The following is a 25,183-nucleotide window of genomic DNA, read 5'->3' as shown; positions in this document are numbered from 1 at the left end:
TGGTAAATTAGAAAATAGCCTTATGCTGTGGCTAAATGATCAGTTTCATATGATCCTGATCCCTCTTGCCAGGGGTTGGGAATGTCACATAGAGATAAAGGCTGCTGCTTGGCTGCCTGCTGCCAGGTCTACGCTGGGACAAGATGACCCTATCCCTGGAGAGCTCCTAAGCCATCCCTGAGTGAAGCTGAGCTAGGGATTTGGCTCCTGCCAGGCAATGTATCAGTGCCACCCGTGGCTGGAGGATGTTTCCACACAGCCTCTTACTGCCTTTCAGCTGAGATCTAACACCATGCTAACTTCCTGGTTGAAAGTGCTCATATTTTAAATGCAGATACTTTTTTTTTTTTTTTTTTTTTTAAACTTGTGAAGTTGGCCCTCTAAGGACTGTAGAATAAATTAACATTCCTGAATTTTCCTGCAGGATTGATGCACATTTATGCTTCTATAAATGAAGAAGAAACATTTTTTCTCAGGGGCACAGCAGTACTCTAGAAAATCTGTTGTCGTTTATTATTGTCTGGTTTAATGCAGATTTTTAATTGACATAATTTCTCTATGTAATTTGAGCAAAGGAGAGGAAGGAAGAAAGTTTAGGATTACTGTTGTCAGCATGTCCTAGGGCCGTTGCTTTTAAACATAGGATTATAACCGCTGTTCAACAGAATTATCCTTGACATACGTGGCCTGTAGAAGATGTCTGAAAGCAAGGGCAGTGCAGTGGTGTCAGCTGACAGCCTGAAGCAGTGTCTTTGAAAAGGTCTGAAACCATCACTTCTTGTCTGGCAGATGACCTCTGGCATTCCTAGCTCTGCTCTGCTTTGTGGAAGGAGGGAGGGGAAACAACAGGAGCCAAAGCCTCTCCTCCTCTTACGTAACGCCAGGCTGCTGGTAGTGGTCCTTGGAGAAGGCTCTTCCTGTTAAAGATGCTGCTGGAAAAGGGAGATGTTGGTCCTGCTGGAGTGGCAGTGGTTCTCCACCAGGCCCAGAGAGCTGTGCCGTTGTCCTAGCTGCATTCCTGGGTATAAGCACTGCTCTGCAACAATTAAAACATCGGGGTGTTATCAGCACTCTTCTCATCCTAAGCCAAAACATAGCATTCTACCAGCTACTAGGAAGAAAATTAGCTCTGTTCTAACTGAAACCAGGACAGAGGGACAGGTTCACCCAAAACACTGCCAAAAGTCACCCTTTGGTGCTCTTGGCTGATTGTGGTAGGGAGAGGGTGTGAAGTGTCCTTGGTGAGTCTGCTGCCCGCTTCTGACAAGAATGCCCTCTGCTTGTATTGCAGAGCTGCTGTGCTGGGTTCCCCAAGGGTGTTTTCCAGAGCAGTATTTATTTGTGGTGCATCTCTGTATGGAAGAAGCATCTTCATAATCAAGCTTAGTTAGTTGAAAAAGTTCTTGGCTGTTTGTGCAAAATTATATGCAGAATAGCTACAGAGGCATACAGTAGCACTTATAGTCTCACAAGATTATATCATAACAAACTCAAAACCTTTCCTAGATGCCTTCCCTGTCTATTCTAACTTCATTTTTCTATTAGCTGTATTGAGTTTGAACCACCTTAGTTTTATGCAAGAAAATCTCTGCCAGACCGAAAATTCCTGTAAGCTGCTCTTAATTGTGACTACAAAACTTCCTGCTCTAGGATAAACAAAAACTTAAAAAAAAAAAAAAAAAAAAAAAAAAAAAAAAAAAAGTTTGCTTTCATCAGTTTAAGAGGTGTATTCTTAAGGGAAAGAAAACAATATTTGAATTAATGTATAACACGATAAAGTCATTTAATAAATTTCATTTTTGATTCTATGTTGATCATAAGTGTACAGATAGCAGTAGAGGCAGATCTGACAGATGTAGAGCTCTTAGGGTAACCATGCTGCTACCATCCGGAAAACAGTGCTACTGCTATTCTTGTGTAAAATATTTCATAGTTCTGATGCACAGAACACAAATATAATTAAGCATTGTATTAAATATATTTAATATTGAGAGTATTCTTAAGACAGTATTTGCTGTGGCTTCTTGCAAAATAAACATTTTAATCCTGCTCTTGTTTCCCCGCAGATGATGAAACATGCCTGGGATAATTATAAGCGTTACGCATGGGGATTAAATGAACTGAAACCCATATCTAAGCAAGGACATTCAAGCAATTTATTTGGTGAGTAGAGTGTATTTTTGTGCTTAGTGACGTTAGCATAAAACAGTAAATCAGCTGAAAAGATTATAGGTGATAAACACGTGTTCTTTCTAGCCTTTGTGATGCAGTGTGGTATTTCTTACTTATGTATTGAAAATAACAATTAATGAAGGTCATGCTGTCTACAACTCTTATAGATTCCTTTCTGAATGAGAATAAATGAAATGTTTTGCTGCATGATAAAGAAATAGTTTTGTTGCATTAAACACTGCCCTACCTTAAAATTTTTCATATAAAGTGGAACTTTTTGACACCAGATTCAGTAAGCATGAAACAAAATTTGTAAGGGGGGAGGTGGAAGGCACTCCAGAAAAGTCTGGTACAAGAAACAAGCATCGTTACTTGGTAATCTCTACTGCCATGAAGGCAGCTGAAGCTGTCTGCAATTTATGCCCATTCCTTGAAGAAATTTGTTAATCCCTATCACTCAGGCTCCCTTAACAGGCTTTTTCTTTCATGAATATAAACATTATTTGCACCTCTAAATGTTACACAGGAGATGTTTAAATAACACCCAAGTTGTTATCAGTTTAGGACAAATATGGAGCTGAAAAGCTCCAGTAGGAGAGGCACACTGCAGAAATCCAGTGTAATGAGGCAAGGCTTTTTAATGTGCAAGTGGGACAGAGCTTAGATAAACAGCAGCTGAAGGGCACCAGAATTCCAAAGTGTGAGAAAGCAGTCCTATGAGTCGTCATCTTCAGTTTTGCAGAGAAATGATCAATTAAGCAGTTTAACAGCAATCTTTGTATTCAAATAAATTCTGTTTTCCAAACAGAAAGCTGAAAAAATTAACTAATTTCTAAAGCTGAGGAAAAAGTCAATATATTATTTTGGTTTTAACAGGAACTTATTTTGTTGACTGTGTGGAAAAGAGATTTTCAAGTGGGAACAGTTCCTAAAACAGCTTAAATAGAGCACTTATCAAATTCTCAACTATATTTGGAAGTTGCTAAGAGACAGCAGTTGTGATTACAAAAATAATTGTGAAAATACAACATCTACATTGATGTTGCTGCACTGCTAAGGTGACATAAAAAAAGGTTTTACTAGATAATTATAGAGTTAGATATTGGACTTTAAAATGTGAATTGGGTGTTTGAAACCAAAGCAGTTTGGGTGAACTTCAGGGTTAACTTGGGCTTCTGTTTTCATGTGTAAAACTAAAATTGTTTGATTATCATCTTTCAGATTACTGATAGTTTTGCAGTTTAATATCAGATATAAGTAACTGTTTAATGCAAGCCTGTTTTGTTTTCTTAGAGGACAACAAAATGTTGCATGATGTCTTGAAAATTAAAATGCTTAATCTAGTTTCATTGGCATCAGAAGTGGTATAAAAATTTAAGTGATTTGAGTTCCTAATGGTACTGCATGGATTTGCAGAAAAAGAAGTAGGTGTATTGACTTGTGAAATTCTTAAGTAGAAACACTGCAGATACAGCATAAGAATAAGTTACTGAAGGTACTGTTTAGTGTGCAACAGGAAAAGTCTTGAATTTGAAAATAAAACTGCATTTCAAAGAATAAGAGCCAAGAGTCAGTTTAAATGCAGACCATTTCATCATTGTGGTATCTAGCATAAGATCTTATTGCTGAGGAGATTAGAAACATCTCCACTCTTGTTGATCTTGGTGGCAAATCAAAATAAATATTGTTTCTCTTCCACTGTAATTCTTTACAAAATACTGAAGAGCAGCATATCTACCAGCCATGCTGTCTCATGAACTACCCTTTCCTGAATCTTTAATCTCCTCTTGTTTTTTAGAAACAAATCATTGTTTCTGTAATAGCGTCCTCAGATCACCAGATCTGGTCAGTACCTTCATGTTTAAATTCCTCAAACACTTTTTTCTTTTTCGTAAAGGAATGAAAGGATGAACTGGTTTTGACTTTTTTGACCAAAAGGAAAAAAAACAGTTGAACTTCTTTTAACTCATGGAATGCCAAACAAGGTTTCTTTTCTGAATTAAATTATTGACAATAGGTTACCTCCAGCTCTCAATGCCTTGAATTTCCTCGCAACCCTCAGAAGTCAAGTAAGACCTTCAGTTTGCTGACAGCCATTATAACAATCTCTAATTTGCCATGGTTGTCTTTTCTTCTTGCTTTTAGGTCTAATTTTTCAAAAACTTCAAAAAAAAAATATTTTTCAAACGTTTCTGGTTTTAACGGCAGTAATATATAGCGTACTTCATTAGCTAGGTGGTTAATTTTGAACTCGTCCCCTCCTGTTAATTAATTGGTGCCTCTGCAGTACTTGAAATATATTGGGAATGTCTGTTAAGGCTTGGTTGGAGACTCTGAGTATCTCACTGTGGGGATTAGCAGGTTCCAATACTGTGGCTCACTGGTGCTTAATGTTGTATGGGTTATAGACAGTATAGTTCTTCGGGCACAGGAGGAGAATTTTCAAATGATATTGCTTCTAAGCTTAATTTTGGAAGTATAAATGCTTCACTCCTTACTAGAATGGTGAGGCATTTTGTAGGTAGATTATCATGATTGTTGTCTTGAAGGCTCTGAGACACAAAAATAATGCAGGCATTTAACAAGCTCAATTACACATTGATGTGACTTTGGCAATACCATTGTGGATTTGACAACGCATTTAATGCAACGTGATACTGTTGTTAGGCTAGGGGGAAGAGGAATATTGCCAGCAGGATGATGACAGGAGAAAGCTGCTTAGAAGCCCAGATGGTTCTGATCTTTGGGGAGGAAAAGCATCCTGATCTAGCAACTCACACAAATTAAGAGTAGTAGAGCTCTTCTGGAGACGAGGACTTCTTGAGGAGCTTTGAAGTGCCATTTTATTTTTCTAAAGCCTGTGAAGCAGACTTTTGAAGACAAGGACCTACCTTGGTCTTGCAGATATTCTGTGAGCAGCATATGTGAGCAATGGGAGGTGTATTGATAAGCTTGAGGAAATCTTTAGAAAGGTGGACTGTAGATGTATGTGACTAGACATCCTGCTCTGTTTTTTGCAGAACTTACTTCCTCTCATGTGTGCACACTCTGTGATCTTTTAGGGAAAGGCTTAAGCATACAGTGAGCTGAAATATTTTTGTGTCAGGATGAAGCCAAAGCCTAATACTTGGCTGTGACCATTGCTAAGTCTTGTCAGCATATCCATGTAATGTTTAGATTTTTCTTTTGTCACTTCAGATTTTACCATGTTACCTTAGCAGGTAACTAACATTTTTTTTTTGTAATTGTTTACACCAAATGCAAATAATTCAGTTACAGTAACAACTATTTGAAAAGGCAGAACTTAAAATACATCAGTTGTTGTCTTGGTAGTATTCTTAATATTTTAGTTCCAAGAGGTTAAGTGTACAACTGCTCCTAGACTAATCTAGTAATTCGGAATTGCTAAACTTTTTTTTTTTTTTTTTTTTTTATCCTACCTGTGTGTGTCGTCTATAATGGTATGACTTTTGCTGTGTACTCATTCTTCTTTATAAGTCCTAATTGTTCCTGCCTGGTAGAATATAGCCCCTGTGTAAGTGTTAAGTTTATTAAAAAAAAAAAAAAAAAAAAAAGTAGAATGGTAGAAAGAAAGGTAGAATGGTAAAATCACAATTTTGTAACTCTAATTTATTATTATTATTTTTTAATCTCCCATTCATCTCCCCCACCCTCATCCCGGCCCTGGAGCTATTCTTCTCTAAGCCTTCTGTACTGATCTTAAAACTAATGAGCACTGCTGGTGGAGACCTTTCTCTAGAAGTGATTTCTGCGCTTAAGCAAGTGTTACTAAAGGGCTTGTGTAATTTTCTGTAACTGTATTTCATGTACAGCGTTGCAAGTTTAATAATAATGTAACTTGTGGGTATAGTATAATTAGTCTCTGCCAGTGAAAAGGGACCTTTTCCAGAGGGATAAGGGGAGGCTTTTAATACTCACAAGCTGCAAGGCTGAAGTGTTATGGTTTAGCAAGATCCTGCTCTTCCCACTTGGAACTGATTTTTGAAGTTTATTGAATAGAGTATTGAGGTGTGTGAAGAGTTTTAAAGGCTGCTAATATTCATACTCAAAACTGTCTTCCATTGATCACCAATGTGTGATTTTTAAACTGGTAGTTTATTAATATAGTTCACAAAAATTAATTTTACATGTATTTAAATAACATATGAATTAAAATTAAAAAGTTTCAATATTTTCCATCCCCACCCTTGTTTATTTTCGCTGTTGCTGCTTAAGTCCCTGGAATTACAGATTTCAGTATGCAGTCTTAATTTTGGAAGTGAGCCTGAATTCTTTCCCCAATAAATTAATAGAAACTTGTCGGAAGAATAGCATCAGCAGATATGTGGATGAATGGCTCAGCACAGTGTTTGTGGAAGGAGGCTCTGCTTCAAAACTACTGTTTTTTCAACTAAGCAGGTCAATATGAAGGCAAGGAAGTTTATTGCCTTTTAAGATTTCCAAAAGAGTTTTTCAGGGTTATTAATAATGGCCTCTTCCAGTACTCTTCCAGTAATGCTGAGTCCATGCTCTCAAGTTACTTATCACAGCGCTGGAATATCAAATGAACAGAGTGACAGCTTGGCAAGGATAACAAGTTACCCAAGGCAGTTAAAGCAATAGGAAACTGCAAGCAATTCTGTGAACCCAGAGGGATTTCCCTGATAGATGATAATTGCACTTTAAAATAGCAAATGGGTTCTAATATACCTAAATTTAAACTGGCACATAGTGGCATGGGAGATATGAATCTAGTGAAACTCAAAATAGGTAGTAAAGATTGAAAACTTCTTGTTGTAATATATGGATGTCCATAAATAGTGGCATAGATGGTGTGAATAAGAATTTATGGTCCCTTGTTGGGGACAACACCCTCTGGATAGGGTTGAAATATCAGATCTACAGAAGAAGCATGTTCAGAACACGCAAAAGAAGGTGGTTCATTACAAAATGTATAGCTGAGCTGTACAAGTGCCAAAGTCATGGTGGATGCTAATGATTTCCATGGAAAGCAAGTAGACAAGGTAATGGAGGAAAAATTCATCAAGGACTATTAAATACAAAGGCACCAGAGCTGGCACTAGAATGCACAGATCTCCAAAATACTGAAAATTAGAAGAGTATTCTAGAAATACCACTGCAGTGTTTTGTGTTACACAAATGAGAAGCTAGATCTGTTTAAAAAAAAAAAGAATATAGTTTTGTTTTGTTTTTTTTTTCCCCCACTCTTACCAGCTGGTAACAGTGACTGAAATTGAAAGTGTTGCTGGGGGATTGCCAGTATTTGAGCAAGTTTTGTGTTTTGGCGTGGTACATTTTAATAATTAATCACTCTTGACACTTTAAATTGCTAATGATATTGGATAGGAGCCTTTACAGTCAACTTTAAATAAAAGAAAGTACTGTTTAAAAATTTGAGTCAGCTTTTGAAACAGTGCTCTAAGAAACCTACAGCTCTAGTCAAAAAGTTAATTTTTTCAAACCTATATGTATTTTTGAATATACTGAGAGAAATGTAGTTTAAAGTTATTGTTGTACAATGTGTATGTGTATACAGCTGAAAAAAACATGTTTTATTGATTATCTTTTCCCCTCATTTAATATTACCAAGTATCTATGTAACAGTATCTATATCAAAAGTATCTATATATAACAAAGTATATATGTTATTTCTCATGTTAAGAAAATCTGAACAGCTCTTAATGGGTAGATTAAGAAACAAACATGACATTATATTTCTGCATTTTTGACTGGAATTTTGAGTCTGTTATGACAAATTGAAGGAAGCTTTCACTGAAAATATCTGCTTTGTCTGAGTTTCTTCAAATTACAATAACTAGAAGGTAACAAAACAGAAGTTTGCCGTGGTGGCTGTGAGGATAATGAAAGGTCTGGAAGATCAGGGTGGGGCTGAGTGCAATTTCAATACAACTATGCATATTTATTTTTTTTTTTCCCACAATAGTGGAAGTACAAAGTAGCCATTAAAGCAGTACTTCTGACAGTAATTGAGAAAAAATATTTTGAACACTTGCACATTTTTAGGGGATATACTTTATTAGTATATGCTGAATTTCCATCATATTAAAAAAAATGCTAATATAAATGTCACATACTAATTTTCATACTTCATCTCAGAAACACAAAAATATAAGTTTTTCTAAAATAACTAGCAACATTCTACTCCTCTTTTATGTTCATTCAAGAACAAGAAATCCTGGTGTATGATGCTTGCTGGTTGGTGAATTATTACAGGTGGGAGAGCTGATGTATAGCATGACCTGGGGCCACTTCATAATTCATTCCATACTTCCTAATTTTGTCGCATACTTTGCCACAGTTTTCTTCCATTCAGAGTATGATACTGAGTCAGAAAAAGAAAAGCAGTTGATTTCAAGGATAAGGGGAAAGCAATACGGCCTGGCCTCCATCCTGTTATAGGCAATGCACTAATACAGATTTCTGAAACTTCTCCCAGTAGTGTTCTGTTTGATTTGCCTGCAGATCACAAATCTTTATCTGATTCATATATATGTACACATGTGCGTGTGTGTGTATATCCAAATATATGTGATGGCAAGTAGCATGGATATTCTGGAAAACGAAAACACAAACTTGGTATACAAGGGATGGGAGGGAAGTTGTAAACAAACTATTAAATGCACCAACATGCATTGATTCTGGCATCCTGACTGTATTCTATTTCAGACTCTCTTGGCAAAAGTATAAGCCATGTTTAAAAGCCTGGGACAGACAAATTAAAAAAAAAAAAAAAAAGCTTCTTGGCCCACCCTGCAAGCAGTTTGGCTATGATCCATTTGTGGTTCTTAAACCATATGGCCACATAAGCTCAGTCACAGAGCTTTGCTAATAAGCTTGTCATCCAAGGACAGCAGTTCTCCCAGCATTGTCACCCTGGAAACTCATATAAAGTTACTCATTCTCTGACCACGTTTTTTTATTATTACTTTTCGCCCACCTAACCCTGAGGGGCTTTCATTACATTTTCTAATGTAATCTAATTTTCCTATTTCTGCGTGGATAGTTTTGCATTGTTAGATAATAAAAAGGATATCGTTAAGTCAACCTGTTACACAAAACTGCTAAAACTGCTCTGTGATACATATACAGCTATTCTGAAACACTGGATAATCAGTCGTCTTTGTTCATCATCTGCAGATCTTGTCAGCAGTAGAATCTTTTATTTTTCTTCCAGATCACTGTTAAAGATATCACATTGTTAAACTTGAGAGGGGATGTTCTTTAGCTGCTGCTAGATAGTCGGTGTCAAGATTCATGTTGACTGATTTCCTTTGCTTTCTCTTCAGTTAACCAGCCTGTAGGCTATTTTACATGTTCTCTCTTAGTCACTTACATGGAGCAAGTGATGCTGTTAGTAAAGAGGAGAGATAAAAACAGAAGCAGATTTACCATAGGAAGTAATATGGAGCACATAGGAGTACTTGGTTTGGAGGTTTTGGTAGAAACTAATATGCTTCTATTTGGTAGGCTTGCACAGCTGATTATCACTTATCAATTATTCACTTCAAATTTGATGAATTTCAGTCCATTTTCTGTACTTTGAGTATACAATTTATAATTTTATATAATTATGGAATTTATTCCATAATATATTCCATAAATATGGAATTTATTCCATAATTATATGGAATTTATGGATTTTATTCCATAATTATATAAATTTATATAGTTTATGGAATAATTTATATTTATATAGTTATGGAATAAATCCATAACTACTGCAGGGGTATGAATTTGCTCAGGCTATTACTTGTGATAGCTTCCTCCTGCCTAGGAGAACTGTGAAACTCTAACTTGGAGATTACAGCTTTGCTTGCACTTTTTTTGTAAAACGAGATGTTAATCAGATTTATAGCTGCTTTTTAGGCATATAACAGAACAATTCTCCTGCCCAAGTGTTCTGTCATATGAAAATGAGCATGTATTTTAAATGCCTAGCAATAATTTTTGCCTGTTGCAGACCTTGATTTCTGTGTAACTTCGTGAGAACATTGCACAGAAGCTAACAAGAATGATAGCTGTATTTCATACTTTATCTGGTGTACTCTGAGAAGCATAGCATATGCTTGTGAAATATTTGCTGTTATTCCATAATGAGAAATGTTCATTTAACTTCATTACATTCCTTTTTTCTTTTTTTCCTCCACTTCCCCTTGTTTGTGTGACTGGTTGCAGATGAACTGCTCAGCTGCATGATTTCCTTAATGCTCTTAACTTTGGATTATCCTGTTGGCTAACTTACTGTAAACTATGGTTGGTCACAAGCCATAACTCTGGCCTCTAGACTGACACTTTAACAACACGCTCTGTTTTCTTTTATCTTTTGTCAAGAATTTTGAAGTCTAACTGTTTGAGACGAGCTTGACTATTTAATTCTCACATCAACTGTCTTCTGGAGCCTTCAGAGTTAATGGCTAACATTGTCTCAAGCCCTGGAGTTTTTCCCATTTTCTTCTCTCTGCCTTGCAGGGTGAAGTTTATGCTCAAAGCAGGCCATGTTCTGTTCTGTGTGGGACAGATTCAGGGAAAAAAAGGTTCACAGGATGTGTGAGGGCCCAAGCGTGGTTTCTGAATAAGGCTGGGTGCTTCTCTTTTACTTCTGACTCAGTAGTGAGTTGCAACTCAAGTACTAATCCTTAAAATTGAAAGCTCGACTGTTTAGAGGTGGTGTTAGCTGTATTACAAGAGGATTATCGCAAAGACTGTCATTGCACTGAGCCTATCAAAATCCACTGAAGCAAATCAGGTTATAGATAATTTTTCTTTAAGTAGAGCTCAGTTGAAAAGTTCACTACAAGCTGCTTTTTCTGTACAGAGTTACTAAATATTTGTAGAGCCATTGTAGTAAGGTTCTTGAGCGTGTGTCCCTCTATCAGTTTTCTACAGTCATTGTCACTCTCTTGTGAGCTCAGGAAAAATACAAGTTACCTGGCCAGGTTTAGAGAGATACTCTTACTATGCCATAAGGGCAGCCAAGCTCTAAGTAAGCTCTGGGAAGACAATATGTACTTGTTACCAAAGTATGCTGTAGTTTTGTTACTGGAATATCTGGGAGAAAACGTAGATGACCTCCTTTACAGTAGGAAACAGACATTCCAAAAAGGATGGTATAAGCAATTAGCAGTTGCTAAAAAGGAGAAAGTGTCTGATTCAAATAAATATATGTAGTAATGGTGATGATAATCTCAAGTTGTTAGTTTTTTTAGGATGATAAAAATAGGAAAGTATTTTCTATCTGGAAGCTCAGGTTTGAGAAAGTGATGTCAGTCCTGCTATGTGGAGGTCTCTAATCACTCCTCCATTTCATAAAGAAGCAGAATAATGTCATGATGACAGTGAACACTAAGGAGTTCACTGAAGCAATGGATTTCGTAATTAAATATGAGTAATTTAATTATGATATGTCATAAAAGTCTAAAAGGCATACTTTTTTCTGAAGCATCTCAGGATTATAGTTAAGTTCTGTAAAGTTGTTTGTAGCTGTTGTCTTGCTATTTACCCAGTGAAATCCATTCCTGAATGCGTAGTCAGTTATCTACCCAAGTCATTAGCCCTGCTGGGGAGAGAGGGATTGCATCTAATGACTTCCTCTGTTCCTTGCAACCTAAATTATTCCGCAATTCTACACAGTTACTTCTGTATCTAGAGTTGTCTCTAAAGAATATTTCAACAGTAGTTTGCATTAATAATGAAGATTGCTGGAGCCAAATTCATAAATACAAAATCAAATAAATTGGCTAAAACTGAATTTTTGACACTCCTCAGTAAGTAGAACAGAAACAGAAACTCTTAACAAAATAGAAACTCTTCCTGGACTAAAATGCTCTTTTGAGAAGTCATCGTAGAATTCAGGGAAACATGGGATCATCACTTGGGTGGCTGTATTTTCTCCCCCACCCTCCACATTAGCCTTTTAGTGCAGGATCATGATCCATGTCAAAGTGAACGTATGGACGATGCTTCATCTTGTAACTTCAGTTGAATGCTGGTAAGCTGACTCCTATCCATCCCCTTAAAAGATGTAGAAGGACACCACTTTTCCAAACAACTGGAACTTGCTCTGAAAACCAGTGTCTGGTGAATTTCTCTGGCTGAGAAATTCCGATGCATGCAAGTTTGCCTTTGTTCCCCATAATGGTATCTTATGCAGGCTACATGGTGTGATGTGCACTATCGGAAAAAATATTTATCAGAGGTTACTCATTAAAAGGCTGTTTTAACTGAAATGTGATCCCTGCTTATTAGCTTCTTAAAGCTTTGCATATGTTACTAAATATACAATGTAAAAACAAAAATGCAACTGATTAATTTTTTTCACTCCGAACTGGAAGAATTAGTAATTTCCCAATGAGATTTATTGTCTTTTGTGAATTGTATTTTACAGTGAATTGTTTCATCAGTGTTAAAAAATACAATACCATGGCTGAAAATGCAGTGCATTAGACCTGCTCTTCAAAACAGCATTAATGGAAGAAATACTTAAATATTATGATGTTGTGTTGTGGCATGGGAATCAAAATTAAGGCTGTGAAATACTGTTTGCCCACTTGAATGCTTATATGTTGTATTTTTAATTGGATTAATTAAAACTGAATTTTGAAAATAGAGTTAATTTAAATTAATTAGATTTAACTGAAAAGCCTTCTGTTGGAAAGTAAATCACTGGTTCTTCATTTATTTCAGGTAACATTCAAGGAGCAACAATAGTGGATGCCCTTGATACGCTGTACATCATGGAAATGAAAGAAGAATTCAAGGAAGCCAAGGACTGGGTTGAAAAAAACTTAGATTTCAATGTGGTAAGTAGTGTTAATGATTAACACTTAATGGTCTGTTTAGCATCCAGGGTTCAACTGAGGACTGGATTCTAATATTGCAAGCATGGTACAAGACTACAGCACTAAGATTATTGATGGATAAAACAAGGCAGCAAGCAGAAATGTAGTGAACTTACTGTGCTGCTTATGAGCAGTTTTTCAGACTGAGAGCTTTAGGTAGATAGGAGGCAACCACCTGAACTGAAGCAAAGAGAAAGGAACAGGGCATTTGTCGTTATAAAATAAGCAACAAACTTTACAGCCTTTTTGGATGGAAGAATCAGGACTTCACTGCAAGCATTCATTTTTTGTTTTGTAAATGCTTCACGATTTTGCTTTCTAAATCTTCCATAAGTCAGACTTGCATTTACAGAAGGCACATGCCATATGTAATCATTTAAGATCCTTTGTGTATTCCAGTGAAGTTGAATCCCATGAGTTAGACTGAACTCAGCTCAGCACAGACTGATCTGCTTTAGTCATAGGAGGCATCACACCTGCATGTACAAATCATACTATTAACTGATAAATATGCAGTTGAGAACAAAGTTAATTTATGAAACTTTTATTCTAGAACTGTTCCAGCCCTGAACAGCTCAAACATCTGTAAAATTTAGGTTAAATCGAGAAATCCTGGTTTTGGTCTTTATTTTTTATTTTAATGGTCAAGCATATATAGTGTAATTGCTGGGTACAGAGAGCTAATGTAGTACCTCTGTTGACCAGAGAAGTCCCAATAATGTAGTAAAGCATTGTAGGCACAGTACACCAAACACTTTAAACCTCTTGTAGTTTAGGTGCGTCGTGGTAGAAACACTTTCTGCAAACAAAGTACTCTTTCTAATATGTTATGCAAAAAGTCAGCATTAATTAGCTTCTCTTGCATACTTGAGAATTAATTATCATTTTAAGAAGGAGGAGTTAATGAGTGGATATTATATAGTTTATATAAGCAGCAATTTAAAGTGCATTTATGTTTATATTAATAATGTAAATACAGAATATTAAACTGTGCTTCTGAGTAGTGTCGGATGTCTGAACAACATGCTAACTTTATCTTGAGCATAAGAATTTTTTTATGGAGAAGTGTTTGTAATATGAAAGTCCTGTCTTGCTAGCTTAGTATTAGGAAGCTTAAAGTAAGAACAAAATACCATAGAAAATAGCAAACTTCTTTAAAGAAAGAACAGAGCTCTACTTGGAGGAATCTTATAAAGCCTGTAAAGTGATTTACGTTGCTAAAGTTACAATCTTTATTGTTACATAAGTCTTGCTGTACTTCTGCTAATAGATGGTGTTGACTACAGTTTCAGCTCCACCTGTTGATCTAAACATTAAACCTCTGTAAAAATATCTTAAATTTTGTTTCACATTAGTCGCTCAGTGCAGTAATCCAACAGATTTACCAAAACTACTTTATAGATAATGTATGATAAAAACAATATCTGAAATAGCTGTCCTGAGTTCAACACCTCACATGACTATTTTTATAATACTTTATAGTAATATAGAACTGAACTTTACATTGGCATCAGTAATGACTAAATTTATTTTCCCAAACTAGAATGAGGGAATTAAAACAAGTAACTACAACACCAACTTTAGTAATTTGTTATGATTATTAACTTTATATTGGTTAAATAAAGAGTCTATTTAATGAATGAATTGTTTGAAAATAATAAACTTGTTTAGTTTTCCACTTTAAAAATGAAGTTTAAATGCTGCTATCTTATAGTTTAAAGCTGGAAATTATTTAACAGAAAGTACAACTGAGTCTTTCGTCTTTAAATGCTTAAACACAAAATGTAGCCATGTATCAAGCATTATGGAACATTTTCTGAATTAATATTTTGTAAGTTGTTACCTTCTCATGTTTCAGAAACACTTTTCCCATGGAAGTGATTTAGGTTTTAATAAGTGATACAAAACCATATCCTTAAATGCTCCTTCTTGCAAGTAGTATAAAGCATATTTCTTGTTGATGTTTCGGGTCATTTCCTGATCAGTGACTGCTTAATCAGCTTTTGGGGAAGCACAGTTGGCCTTCGTTTGTATAAATAGGATTATTTTTTGTATACATTTAATCTTAGAACTATGCCTTCTAAATCTGGAAGTTTCTTTAAGATGTTCTTTACAAAAATAACAGTGCGATCTGTGACAGTCTTTTCTGTTTATATTCTACTGTAATGCAGCTGGACAAAGCAAGTTATCATCTCTAAAAACTCATAATGTTTCACATAGAGTGTGTGAAACATACTCTATGCTAGCAGCAGATTATTCTCATCATGTGATCATAAAAGTTACCAAATTTCACTTTGTAAAGTAGCCACAAGTATATCAACATAAAAGGATTTACAGAATAAAGATGCTGTAGTGGGAAATGCAATCATTGCTTCACTTGATAAATTTCAGTCCTGCCATTCAACAAATTAATTGTGTGGTTCTTCAGTTTGCTTTCTTCAGAAAGGCAAACAAGTTTTGATTTAGGAAGAAAATTCTAGATAAGTTAGTGCCACCCTTCTTGGTAAACTTGTGAGTGGACATGTTTGAAAGCTTCCTCTTTTGGAGAATAACTTGCTTTGGCTACTTTTATTATAACTGAGGCTGGTAGCCCTTTGGTTTTGAAGCTGAGATACCAACATTGTGGTGTTCAGTATCTGTTCTCTTCTAACTGATGAAATTTCAGGGAAAGTAAGTGATTCTTCAGGAAGTAAGTTGCAATTTCTTGTTCTGCTGATATTTGGAGAAATTTAAATGTACTTCAAGCTCTGGAAAGAGTTGATGCTTAGTAGTGGCAGAGTCCATGGTCTTTGCATCATGGGTGTCTGCTCTGTTTTTCATTAAATAGCTTCATGTGTGTGGAGGTGTATCTTTGATCTTCAATTAATGTAACTGAGGATTAGCTCTGACCTCAGCATGCATTACAACTGAGGAAAAAGGAGGCTGTATTTTATGGGATCACTAGGGAACTTGGCTGTTTCCTAGCTATAACCACACACCACTGTGTGCTTCTCTATTTTTATTTTTTCCTTATTTGCTTTAGGGCATGTACACACACACACAGCATTCATAGCTTTCTGAAAGAGTTTCTGTACCACCACCCAAATTCTGCTTCATGCCAGGGAGGGAAAGCTATCAGACTGCAGTGCAAGGGGGTGAACCAAAATGAGTTCATCCTCAGGAAGACAGATTGGAAGAGGGATCTCAAGGAAACACATGGAGGTGTTAGGAGTCGGCAAGTAGTGGTGGAGGAGCTGGGCCATTTGGCACAACAGTGAAGGACTCGGAGTTGTTAAGTACTTGAACTGATGGTGCTTCGCTTCTATACCTGGACACCCCAACTTCTTTAGGATGAGAGGCTAGCTGATCTGTCCCCCTGCCCTGAGCAGAGCAGGAATTGCAGGCTATGGCAAGACAGAGGAAAGGGCAGGGGGTGATGTAGGGAAGGCTTGGGGCTAGCTGGAGGCTTGCTTTTGTTTTCTGTTTTGAGGTAGAAAGAACAGAGCTGCAGCAGAAGGTGGAATTAGTCTAGGAAGTTGAGGAAGGGAGTCTACACTCCTAAATTAAATGCTTAAAGGCCTCTTTTCTAGCCCTGCTGAACTTCCCCTGAAGAAAGACAGACTTGCCCTTAGCACATAGTCCTTGACCTATGTCCTAAAGTGTGCCTGGGCATTGGCTGGAACAGCAGGGTCCAAAACCAGAGTAGAAAGTGCTGCCAATTAAAGGATATGTGGGACAGTGCTTGGATTCACGCTGTGACCTGCTTAGCCTTCTGATGCGGGTGTCATCAGGCAGGACCAGAAGGGAGGCAAGGTATGGAGCAGAAAGCAATAAGCTTGCTGGGGAAATGGTTTCATCTAGTGGAAGATTTCTCAAAGCTGAATTTGAATTCAGACTAAAATAACTTTCCTGCTGATTTTTTTTTAGCAGATTTTGCTTTGTTTGCCTCGCCGCTCCCCATTTTGGCCTAAAATGGAGGATGGCAGGAAGTTATGATTACGAAGTCAGATGAAAGTGGTAGCAGCCTGTGCGGTAGTTCTAGCTGTGTGGATATAATTTAATTGACTTTAATTAACATTTCGTGTGAGCACTGACTCATTGTGCATTATGTCTCATCACAGATATCTTTCCATGTTAGCTGCACAGGATGCATCTACTCAGAAAAGAGTGGATGCTGTGCTTTGGGGAAAGGATGAAAGGCTTTCCATTGTTTGCTGCTGAAGATAGGTACAAAATGAGTTGGGGACTGCAAAAAGAGAAGGGATGCATAAGACAGCAAGGATAAGTTGAGGCTTGTGTCCTCCAGCACTCTGAAACCAAACTGTTCATGGGGCTGGGGGAGGGTTTAAGTGAGAAAACTGGAAAGTTCCCTGATATAACAATTTGCAACAAGATAGCTTTCCTATTTAAAATAATAATAATAAAAAAATGAGAGTCAATGGACTTCAAGTATAATGGGTCTGTGAGGAAGCTTAAGAAAGCCAGCATTTGAAAATGGTTCAATTTGTGGCACTTCTCGTTTACAAGTTTGCCAAATAACTTATTCGTACACTCTAAATACCAGACTTCAGAGTGACTTTATTTTGTTTCAATTATGAATAAGACATTATTTTGATGGACTAAAAGGAGGTCTTGGCAAATTTATTATTAAATGCAATTTTTTCTGCTGGGGATTAGTTAATGCCTTTAGTGACATTATTTTTGTTCCTGTTTAAGGTCTTACAGTTTGCTAAATGGGGACATCAGTAAGCTTAAACAGCATGCTGTGCAGTAACCAGGCTTTGATACTTGCAACAAAGGTTGCTAACATTGTTTCCCTTGTCAATGGGAACTAAGTGTTTTAACAAACTGCCATTAAATTTAATTTGTGGACTGTGAATGAAACTTTTTTCTACAGTTGCAAGTAGTTGAAACGTTATTTAATTACAGGAGATTAGAGTAAGCTATTGTAATACTCTTCATGTCTCTTTCGTACTTTCTGGACTACTGGAAAATGTTAAGGTTTGTTGTTGTTCCCAACCTTTGTGTTTAAAGACAAGAATGTTATTATTGTTAATTACAAGTACAACTCATTTCACTTGAAATGTGGCTCTTTGTGCCCATTTGTTAGTCTAGAATTATGTACATTATTCAGTATTGTTCAGTGTAGGATCCCTGGAGTTACCTCACACAGCTGGGTACAGCCTGCAGGACACGGGCTGTTTGTGATGGATCAGTGAGGTATGTGTGTGTGCACATGTAGCTGCATTCCATGTACGTAGGATGGAAATGGGGGTGAGGTGACTGGGACTTTATTATACTCTTGATGAGACAGGAAATGGGAGATCTGAAGGAAAAAAGGTTGGAAATGAATCTGCCCAATAACAAAGACTAAATTATATGGTAGGACTGAAGCCTCATTTGGATCTTTACAAAAACCAAGAGTAAAGTCTATCAAGTATAAATTCAGCTGACCTGCTTATTGTGAATACTTATTCATCCACGTAACAAGCACATGGTATTTTCTCCAATGGAATTATGAATGACAGAGCAACTACCAGTGCTGCTGAGTGCTGGGTGGAAGTTATTAGATAAATAAAATTATGTCTTGCTTCAAATGTTGTGTTTATAAGTAAGGGTGATTTCCCATGAGAAAACAGACAGAAATTGTTTTGGTCTTCATTTACAAATTTGTGGAGAGAAAGATTTTGAGGAAAGAGCTGTGCTAAGGGAATGGTCCAGAGGATGAAAATACTAATTTTTAGGAAGCTGGACAAGTTTGACAGAAGAACGGCTTCAGGAGAGCACAGCTGATAGTAGCTTTTTTAATATGCACAGTGCTTTCAACATTAAACTGAAACACAGCTGGCTGAAACTTCAGCAGTTCCGCAGTTGTGGACTTAACCTTCCAGTTTACATAAGTGATAGAAGTGAAGTAGTGAGGTACAGTGGAGATCAGATTGGCCTGTCATAGCTTTGCAGATAAAATGCAAAGGCAAAGTAACACAAACTAGCTAATGTAGCACGTAGCATTTTTTTCCCCGTTTGGTAATTTTTGTTGTTTTCTGAAGCTTCCTGGGTACAGCCAGTTTCCCTTTCTTTTAAATGAGTTAGTTTAATAGTCTAATAGGCTTATTACTTAAAACTGTTGGATTCTGCAGCTTTTTGTAGTGTTTCTGAACGTTGAACTGCAGTTATTCTCTTGCTTAAAAAACTTTCTCCTTGTCAAGACAAAATATGGTATGCTTGGCTTTTTCATTCTTTGACTATGGAGACTTGTTACTTGCTTAGCCTGAGTTTGAGAGAGCAGACTCCACCATATATAAATATGTTTGCTTTCATTTTAGTCAGCAATGTAAAAGATGTTGCATCTTTGTCAAGAAAAAATGTTGTTTATAGAAGCTAATGAAGAAAAACAGATGAAATTCCATAAAGTTGTCATCTTTTTGCTCTTGTACCACTTAATGGATACATATGGATACATATATTGCTTTTGGTTTTATATTTCTCTAAATACAGTGAGTAGTAGTCACAATTTCTCTCGATTTCAAATAGTACTTGGACTATCCCATTTATGATTTACTTATCAGAAGAGAATATAGTGAATGATAAATTATTGATAAAATGTAAGATGGAAGACCAAAGTATTCACATACTTCAATTAAAATAAAAACCTTGGAAGTAAAACAAAAATACGTTGTTCCCAATATGCATATCACTCTCAATTTACATATTTTCAGAATCCTTTATGAAAGGGGGCCCCCAAAATTAGCAGTTAGAGCAAGATGATACTGCATAGTAACAGTAAGAGATTAACAGATGTACTAACAAAGGTCTTTCAGATATTGTTGTATACAGTGCACACTCATGCAATCTAAATTAGGGTTCTAATGGAAAGACTGTGAAATTACAAATTATATCCATCCGGTTGGTAAGAGCTATCTTACACACCTGGGAACTAACAAAAGAAACATCATAGTCATTTTAAACTGACTACGTAAATTCTCCTTACAGAAGTTCTATTTGAAATAATAGAATTAATTCAACCATTTCTCAGACCTGCTATGCTATAATACAAGAATGGTTTGAAAGAGAAGGCTAAATTTGAAATTAAAACAAAATAAATTCTGTCCACTTCAACTGGTGAATAGAAGTAAAATCTTTGGGAGATGATGATAAAGTTTTTTTCATATATGTATTGTGGTACTCTGTTAAGCGATTCATAAGGTTTTTTATACAGCTGGTAGGAAAATACAAAGAGCATTCCATGCTTGAGATTTGACTTCTGATTAGGAACATACTGACTTATTTGTGCAAATTGTATGTGGGTGATTAAAAATATGAAAAGAGGGTAATGGTTAGGAGGTAAGCATTTATAATGTGTAATGCAAAAATCAAACCAAAAAGAAGGGCAAAGTTGATGTGGTAGTAATCTACTGCTCTTCAGACAAGTTCCTTTTTCTCCGACTACTTCTTCACATGAGCTTTCCACGTAGAGATGAATGTTTCTTTGACATGAAATTATAAAAACTCTTTAACTGCTTTGCAAATTGCTATAATCCCTGTGATTTCCAAGAATACTACTAGCCTGTTATGATGAGTTTGATAATAACTATGCTATGAAGCATACAGCTTTTAAATTTACCATTAATGAAATGTCTGTCCATTTCATTCACTGTCAGCTTCAGTGGCTTGCGTAAAAATTTTAGAAAGAAGTGAGGCTTTTGAACAAAGGGTCAGAGACATGTGCAAGTGAAGTATTGGAAAGCTGATAACATCAAAACAATGGTTAGCTTCAAGAAATGTCCTGAAAGATCACCACTTCAGAAAACATTTGAAATTACAGTGCAATTAATCTTTGTGGTTCAATAGTAAAATCTTTATGCACAATGCTGTGTCAATGGATGTTCATGTTGGATATTAGGAAGAAATTCTTCACCAAGAGGGTGGTCAGGCACTGGCACCAGGCCTGCCAGAGTTCAAGAAGCATTTGGACAATGCCATCAGACATATGGTCTGATTTTTGGGTAGTCAGGATATTCTGTGATTACTTCAAAGTGTTCTTTTTGTCTATATATGAATTCTATAAATAGATGTCAGTGCATATATACTGAGCTTTTCTTAACGGGTTTTTACATTCCTTGAAAGATAGCAAGGGTTGTGATTTAAATGGCCATATCGAATCCAGAAAGGTAGAATGTAAGGTTCTGAAAACAAAATATTCAGCTCATATATCACTCGATTTACTTTGAACAATTCAAATCGAAAAGTAATTTCATTCAATCCATATAGGAAACACGAGTGTCTGAGATATCTGATGAACTAATTCCCTTGTCAATCCCTACCTCTTCACAACTTCAACTTTCCTACATCAAAGAAAAGTTACTTAGCCTGTGATGAGGCTCAGGATTGTAGTGGAAAGAATCTTAACTTCTGAAGACGGTTCTCAGTTAAAGTCCAAATTATAGGAGTTCCTTAAAGGGGTATATATTGGCTAGCTCAACTTCCAGGGAAGAGAAGCCATCCCTAATCATGCCTTTAATCATTCTTTCTTCAGATCAGCCTTTAAGTCAGATCAGTTCTCTGCAAGCTGTTTTCTCCTCTGGATTTAGTTAATGTAGACTTCTTTAGTTAATTCAGTGTTTTTACATAGGTAGCTTGCTTAGTAGGTGAACAGCTATGCTGGCTAGATATTTAAATCCTCTAGAAATCTGAACTATTTTTGTATCCATCTCCTCAGGTTAACCATGTACCTTGATAAAATAAAATAAATGCATGGAATTGGCACTAGTTAAAGCTGAACTGAATATTTGTTTCCAGTTATTTCATTCTACATCTTGCTGGATTCACTGACATAAGGACTGGAAGCTTGGAAACAGAAATATTAATTTTGGAACCAGAAATTAAGTCTTATTTCATTTCCTCTGTAGTTTCTTTCAGGAAGAATGAGACTAGACAAGTATTGGGAAAGGAGTAAATACGGAGATACAGTGGAGTTTTAGTACTCTTCAAATGAACTAGGAAAAAAACATGCTCTGAGCAGTGCTGCACACTAGCAAAGCTTTTTAATTTGACATTCTTAACATTTGATACCAGGTATGAGCTTTCTGTAGGCATAAGCATGTGACTTTGATCCATCAGGTTTTGTCTGTGTATTCAAAAAAAAAAAAACAACCAACCAAACAAGCAAATAAACAACAACAAAAAAACACCTACATTGGCATACATATATATAGTATATGAATTACAGATTAATCAGAGCAATTCTGTGAATTAAATTATATCCTCAATTTTTAGAGGTGGAGCTGCACAGTTGATTTTAAAGGAGAAAAGTTAAACACTTATGGGTAAATGAACAATCATTGTGGCAAATCTGTGAGTGTTTTTTGAAGTGTCTGCCTTTTACAACTGATGAAATACTGAACAACCCTCTGCAATGTGTTGAGACACCCTTCCTTAATCAGAGTGCCTTGCAAACCTGAAAACCATGAAGTAACATTTCTAACAAGTAACCAAGTGCTATTCTCGTCTGCACAGGTAGTTTACTAGAATTTCAAATCCATATAAAACAGGGAGCAACTTCTTCCCTCCTCTGTGAATTGATGTCTGAACCTTTAAACTGGAGAAAAGTACATTAACTAGCTGAATGAGAAAAAGCCTGCAAGCCCTTTGGAAGAAAATCCTGCAGCCCCACTATGTGTTGATTTATATTGAATATAGCTGTAGTGTATGTCAGGAAATAGAAAGCAGGAAAAACAACTCAATAGAAGCAAAAGCAACTTAGAACACATGAAAGTCAAACACCTTATTTATGTACACGAAAGTTTAGAAGATTGACTGCTCAGTGCCAGTTTTCTACAGAGATGCAAAAATGTAAAAAGTGGTGCTACATTCAAAAGCTGAAATTAAGAAACATCACTAGACCAGCTTTTCAACTAACTACCTTTTCAGTGGATTGTGTTTGGGGATAAAACCAGAAATGATCCTCCAGAACAGGGGAAAGTAGTGATCATAAGATGAGCTTCTTCATTTAGATCTGAACTTAAAAAGACAGTGAAGCATGTGCTTTGAGTTAGGTAGTGGCTGTCTCTCTACTGATAAGTGCAACAAAGCCAGTCTACATCGTTGGTAAAGACCAGGCCAGCTTGGGAAGGTCTGTCATTGTAATAATGAAAGATCATCTCCTTACTAGTGAATACATGCCATGATTACAATTTTATCATTAACATTTAGTTGACTCATGTTACCTACAAGTCCAACTTTAGAATAACCTACATTTAGACTGATGTAGAAATGTTCTTGATATGACATTCTGACCTAGAACTTCTCATAAGGTGTCTGAGTCAAGATGGTGTGAGGTGAGATAGCGTGAGGCATATGACCTGTGCATTTGAGCTCTGAATCACCTGCAGGGAAGTGCTCAGGTACATGGATTTATAGAGTGCTTCCTGTCCAAGCGAAAGAGGTGAATAGTTAAACAGTATGAGAATAATGAAGGGGATGTTTTGTTAAAATGAGAAACAGCAATGTAAAACGTTTCTAAGATCACTTAATGTTGGCTTTCCCTACATCTTTTGTGCTTTGCCATATACAGCTGTTGTAGTTTAATGCATGCATGTGTATTTAAAAAATAAAACCAATGTTTACCTACATTAGCTGGAATTATCACTCTATGTAAATATAATCAGAACCTGTAATTGCAGTAGAGAGTATTCTTCCTACAGAAAAGTGTCAGAGAATAATGCTGTGGTTTTTTATTTCAACAGAATGCAGAAATTTCAGTATTTGAAGTGAACATCCGTTTTGTTGGTGGACTACTTTCAGCTTACTATCTTTCAGGAGAAGAGGTAAGATGTTTTCACATGGTTTATTTGAAATATCATCTACAGAAGTAGTTAATTTAGGTTAGCAACCCATTTTATTTATCAGAATTTAACTTATATAGGGCTTTGAAAACGTGGCCTGAACAGCATAGATGTCTAATGGCTCTTATTGCTTCTATTAGTGTTAATTTGTATGAAAGTTTTTAAGCTATTACTTCATGTAAGTGTTCAGTGAACTTTTTTCCTCAGTTGAAACCATACCCAGGATATTCTTACAGGGCTTCATGTTGGAGTGTGTAGTTGCAGAGCCTCTATGCCACTGGGCTGTGGAATTTGTAGATTTGGGACATTTGGTATCTGCTTCACAAATAATTTAGGAGTATATCCTTTAACTTATATGAACCACACCAATGACAAAGCTGTTGGCCTTTCTAAACCTTAAGCTCATATGGGGAAAAAAAAAAGTTAAAAAAGAAAGAAAAACTGTATGTTTATGTACATGTATGTTTACATGTTAAAGCATTAATATCTCATTAATCTCTATTGCCTTCTTAATGACTTTTAAAGGTACTGTGACAACACCTGTCATGGTTTCTGGAAAGGATAAAGAAATGATTTTGTGTAAGAACTTTATCAAATGCAATTATTTCTGTAATACATTTAGAGAAGACTATGCTAAGTCACAGGTACTATGACATTTTAAATTTTTTGTTTGGCACATAAAAAGGCTTTAATCATACTAGTTTAGATTCTTGTTCCTGTCTGTGGATTATAGTCATGTTTTACTGTGGGATCAACACAAGTTAAAACTCTTTAACCATCAGTTGAATTTATCTTTGGATTTCTTTAAATCTTTCTTTCATCTGTAGATTTCTAAACTATTAGAAAGCTAAAACTATAGCTCTATTTTGAAATTTTTCCTTTAAATTATCTTAAATTTTATCGTGCATATCTTGTTTTTTGCTAAAACTTAATATGGTAAAGTTGTCCAAGCAGGTTCTATTGCATTATGTAGTTAAGACAAAGCAGTTATGAGGAGAAAGTGTTTTGCTGACAGTTTTATCTGTTAGACTTGCTTGTTCCTCACAATCCTGTTCTGAGTGTAGATGGCATTGAAAAGACATTGATGTTCTAAAATATACAGTTTTTCATGTTTTAGCTCTTACAATTTTCTGGGGAAAAAAAAAAAAACAACTAACAACAACAACAAACAAACAAAACAAACAACAACACAAACAAAAAAAAAAAAACAGACACATTTTGTATTCACTCAATATAAATGAAAAAATTGAGGGGTGTTTAGTAGCTGGCTTCTTCACCTGTACTAAATATTGCTTTACCTAATGTTTC

The 25,183-nt window shown here is 36.0% G+C and overlaps 1 protein-coding gene across 1 annotated transcript in view; it reads left to right on the top strand.

Moving 5' to 3' along the window:
• Positions 1-25,183, top strand: part of MAN1A1 (mannosidase alpha class 1A member 1) — a 142,429-nt gene that overhangs the window by 33,882 nt on the left and 83,364 nt on the right. The window contains exons 2-4 of the mRNA XM_084516208.1: positions 2,067-2,163; positions 12,898-13,013; positions 23,777-23,857. Coding sequence (XP_084372334.1) covers positions 2,067-2,163; positions 12,898-13,013; positions 23,777-23,857 — 294 coding nt within the window. The remainder of the gene's footprint in view (positions 1-2,066; positions 2,164-12,897; positions 13,014-23,776; positions 23,858-25,183) is intronic.

The sequence above is a fragment of the Aythya ferina genome (assembly GCF_964211825.1).
Source record: "Aythya ferina genome assembly, chromosome: 3".
Classification (NCBI taxonomy): Eukaryota; Metazoa; Chordata; class Aves; order Anseriformes; family Anatidae; genus Aythya; species Aythya ferina.
The sequence above is the reverse complement of the archived record's forward strand: the minus strand, read 5'-3'. Positions and strand labels throughout refer to the sequence as shown.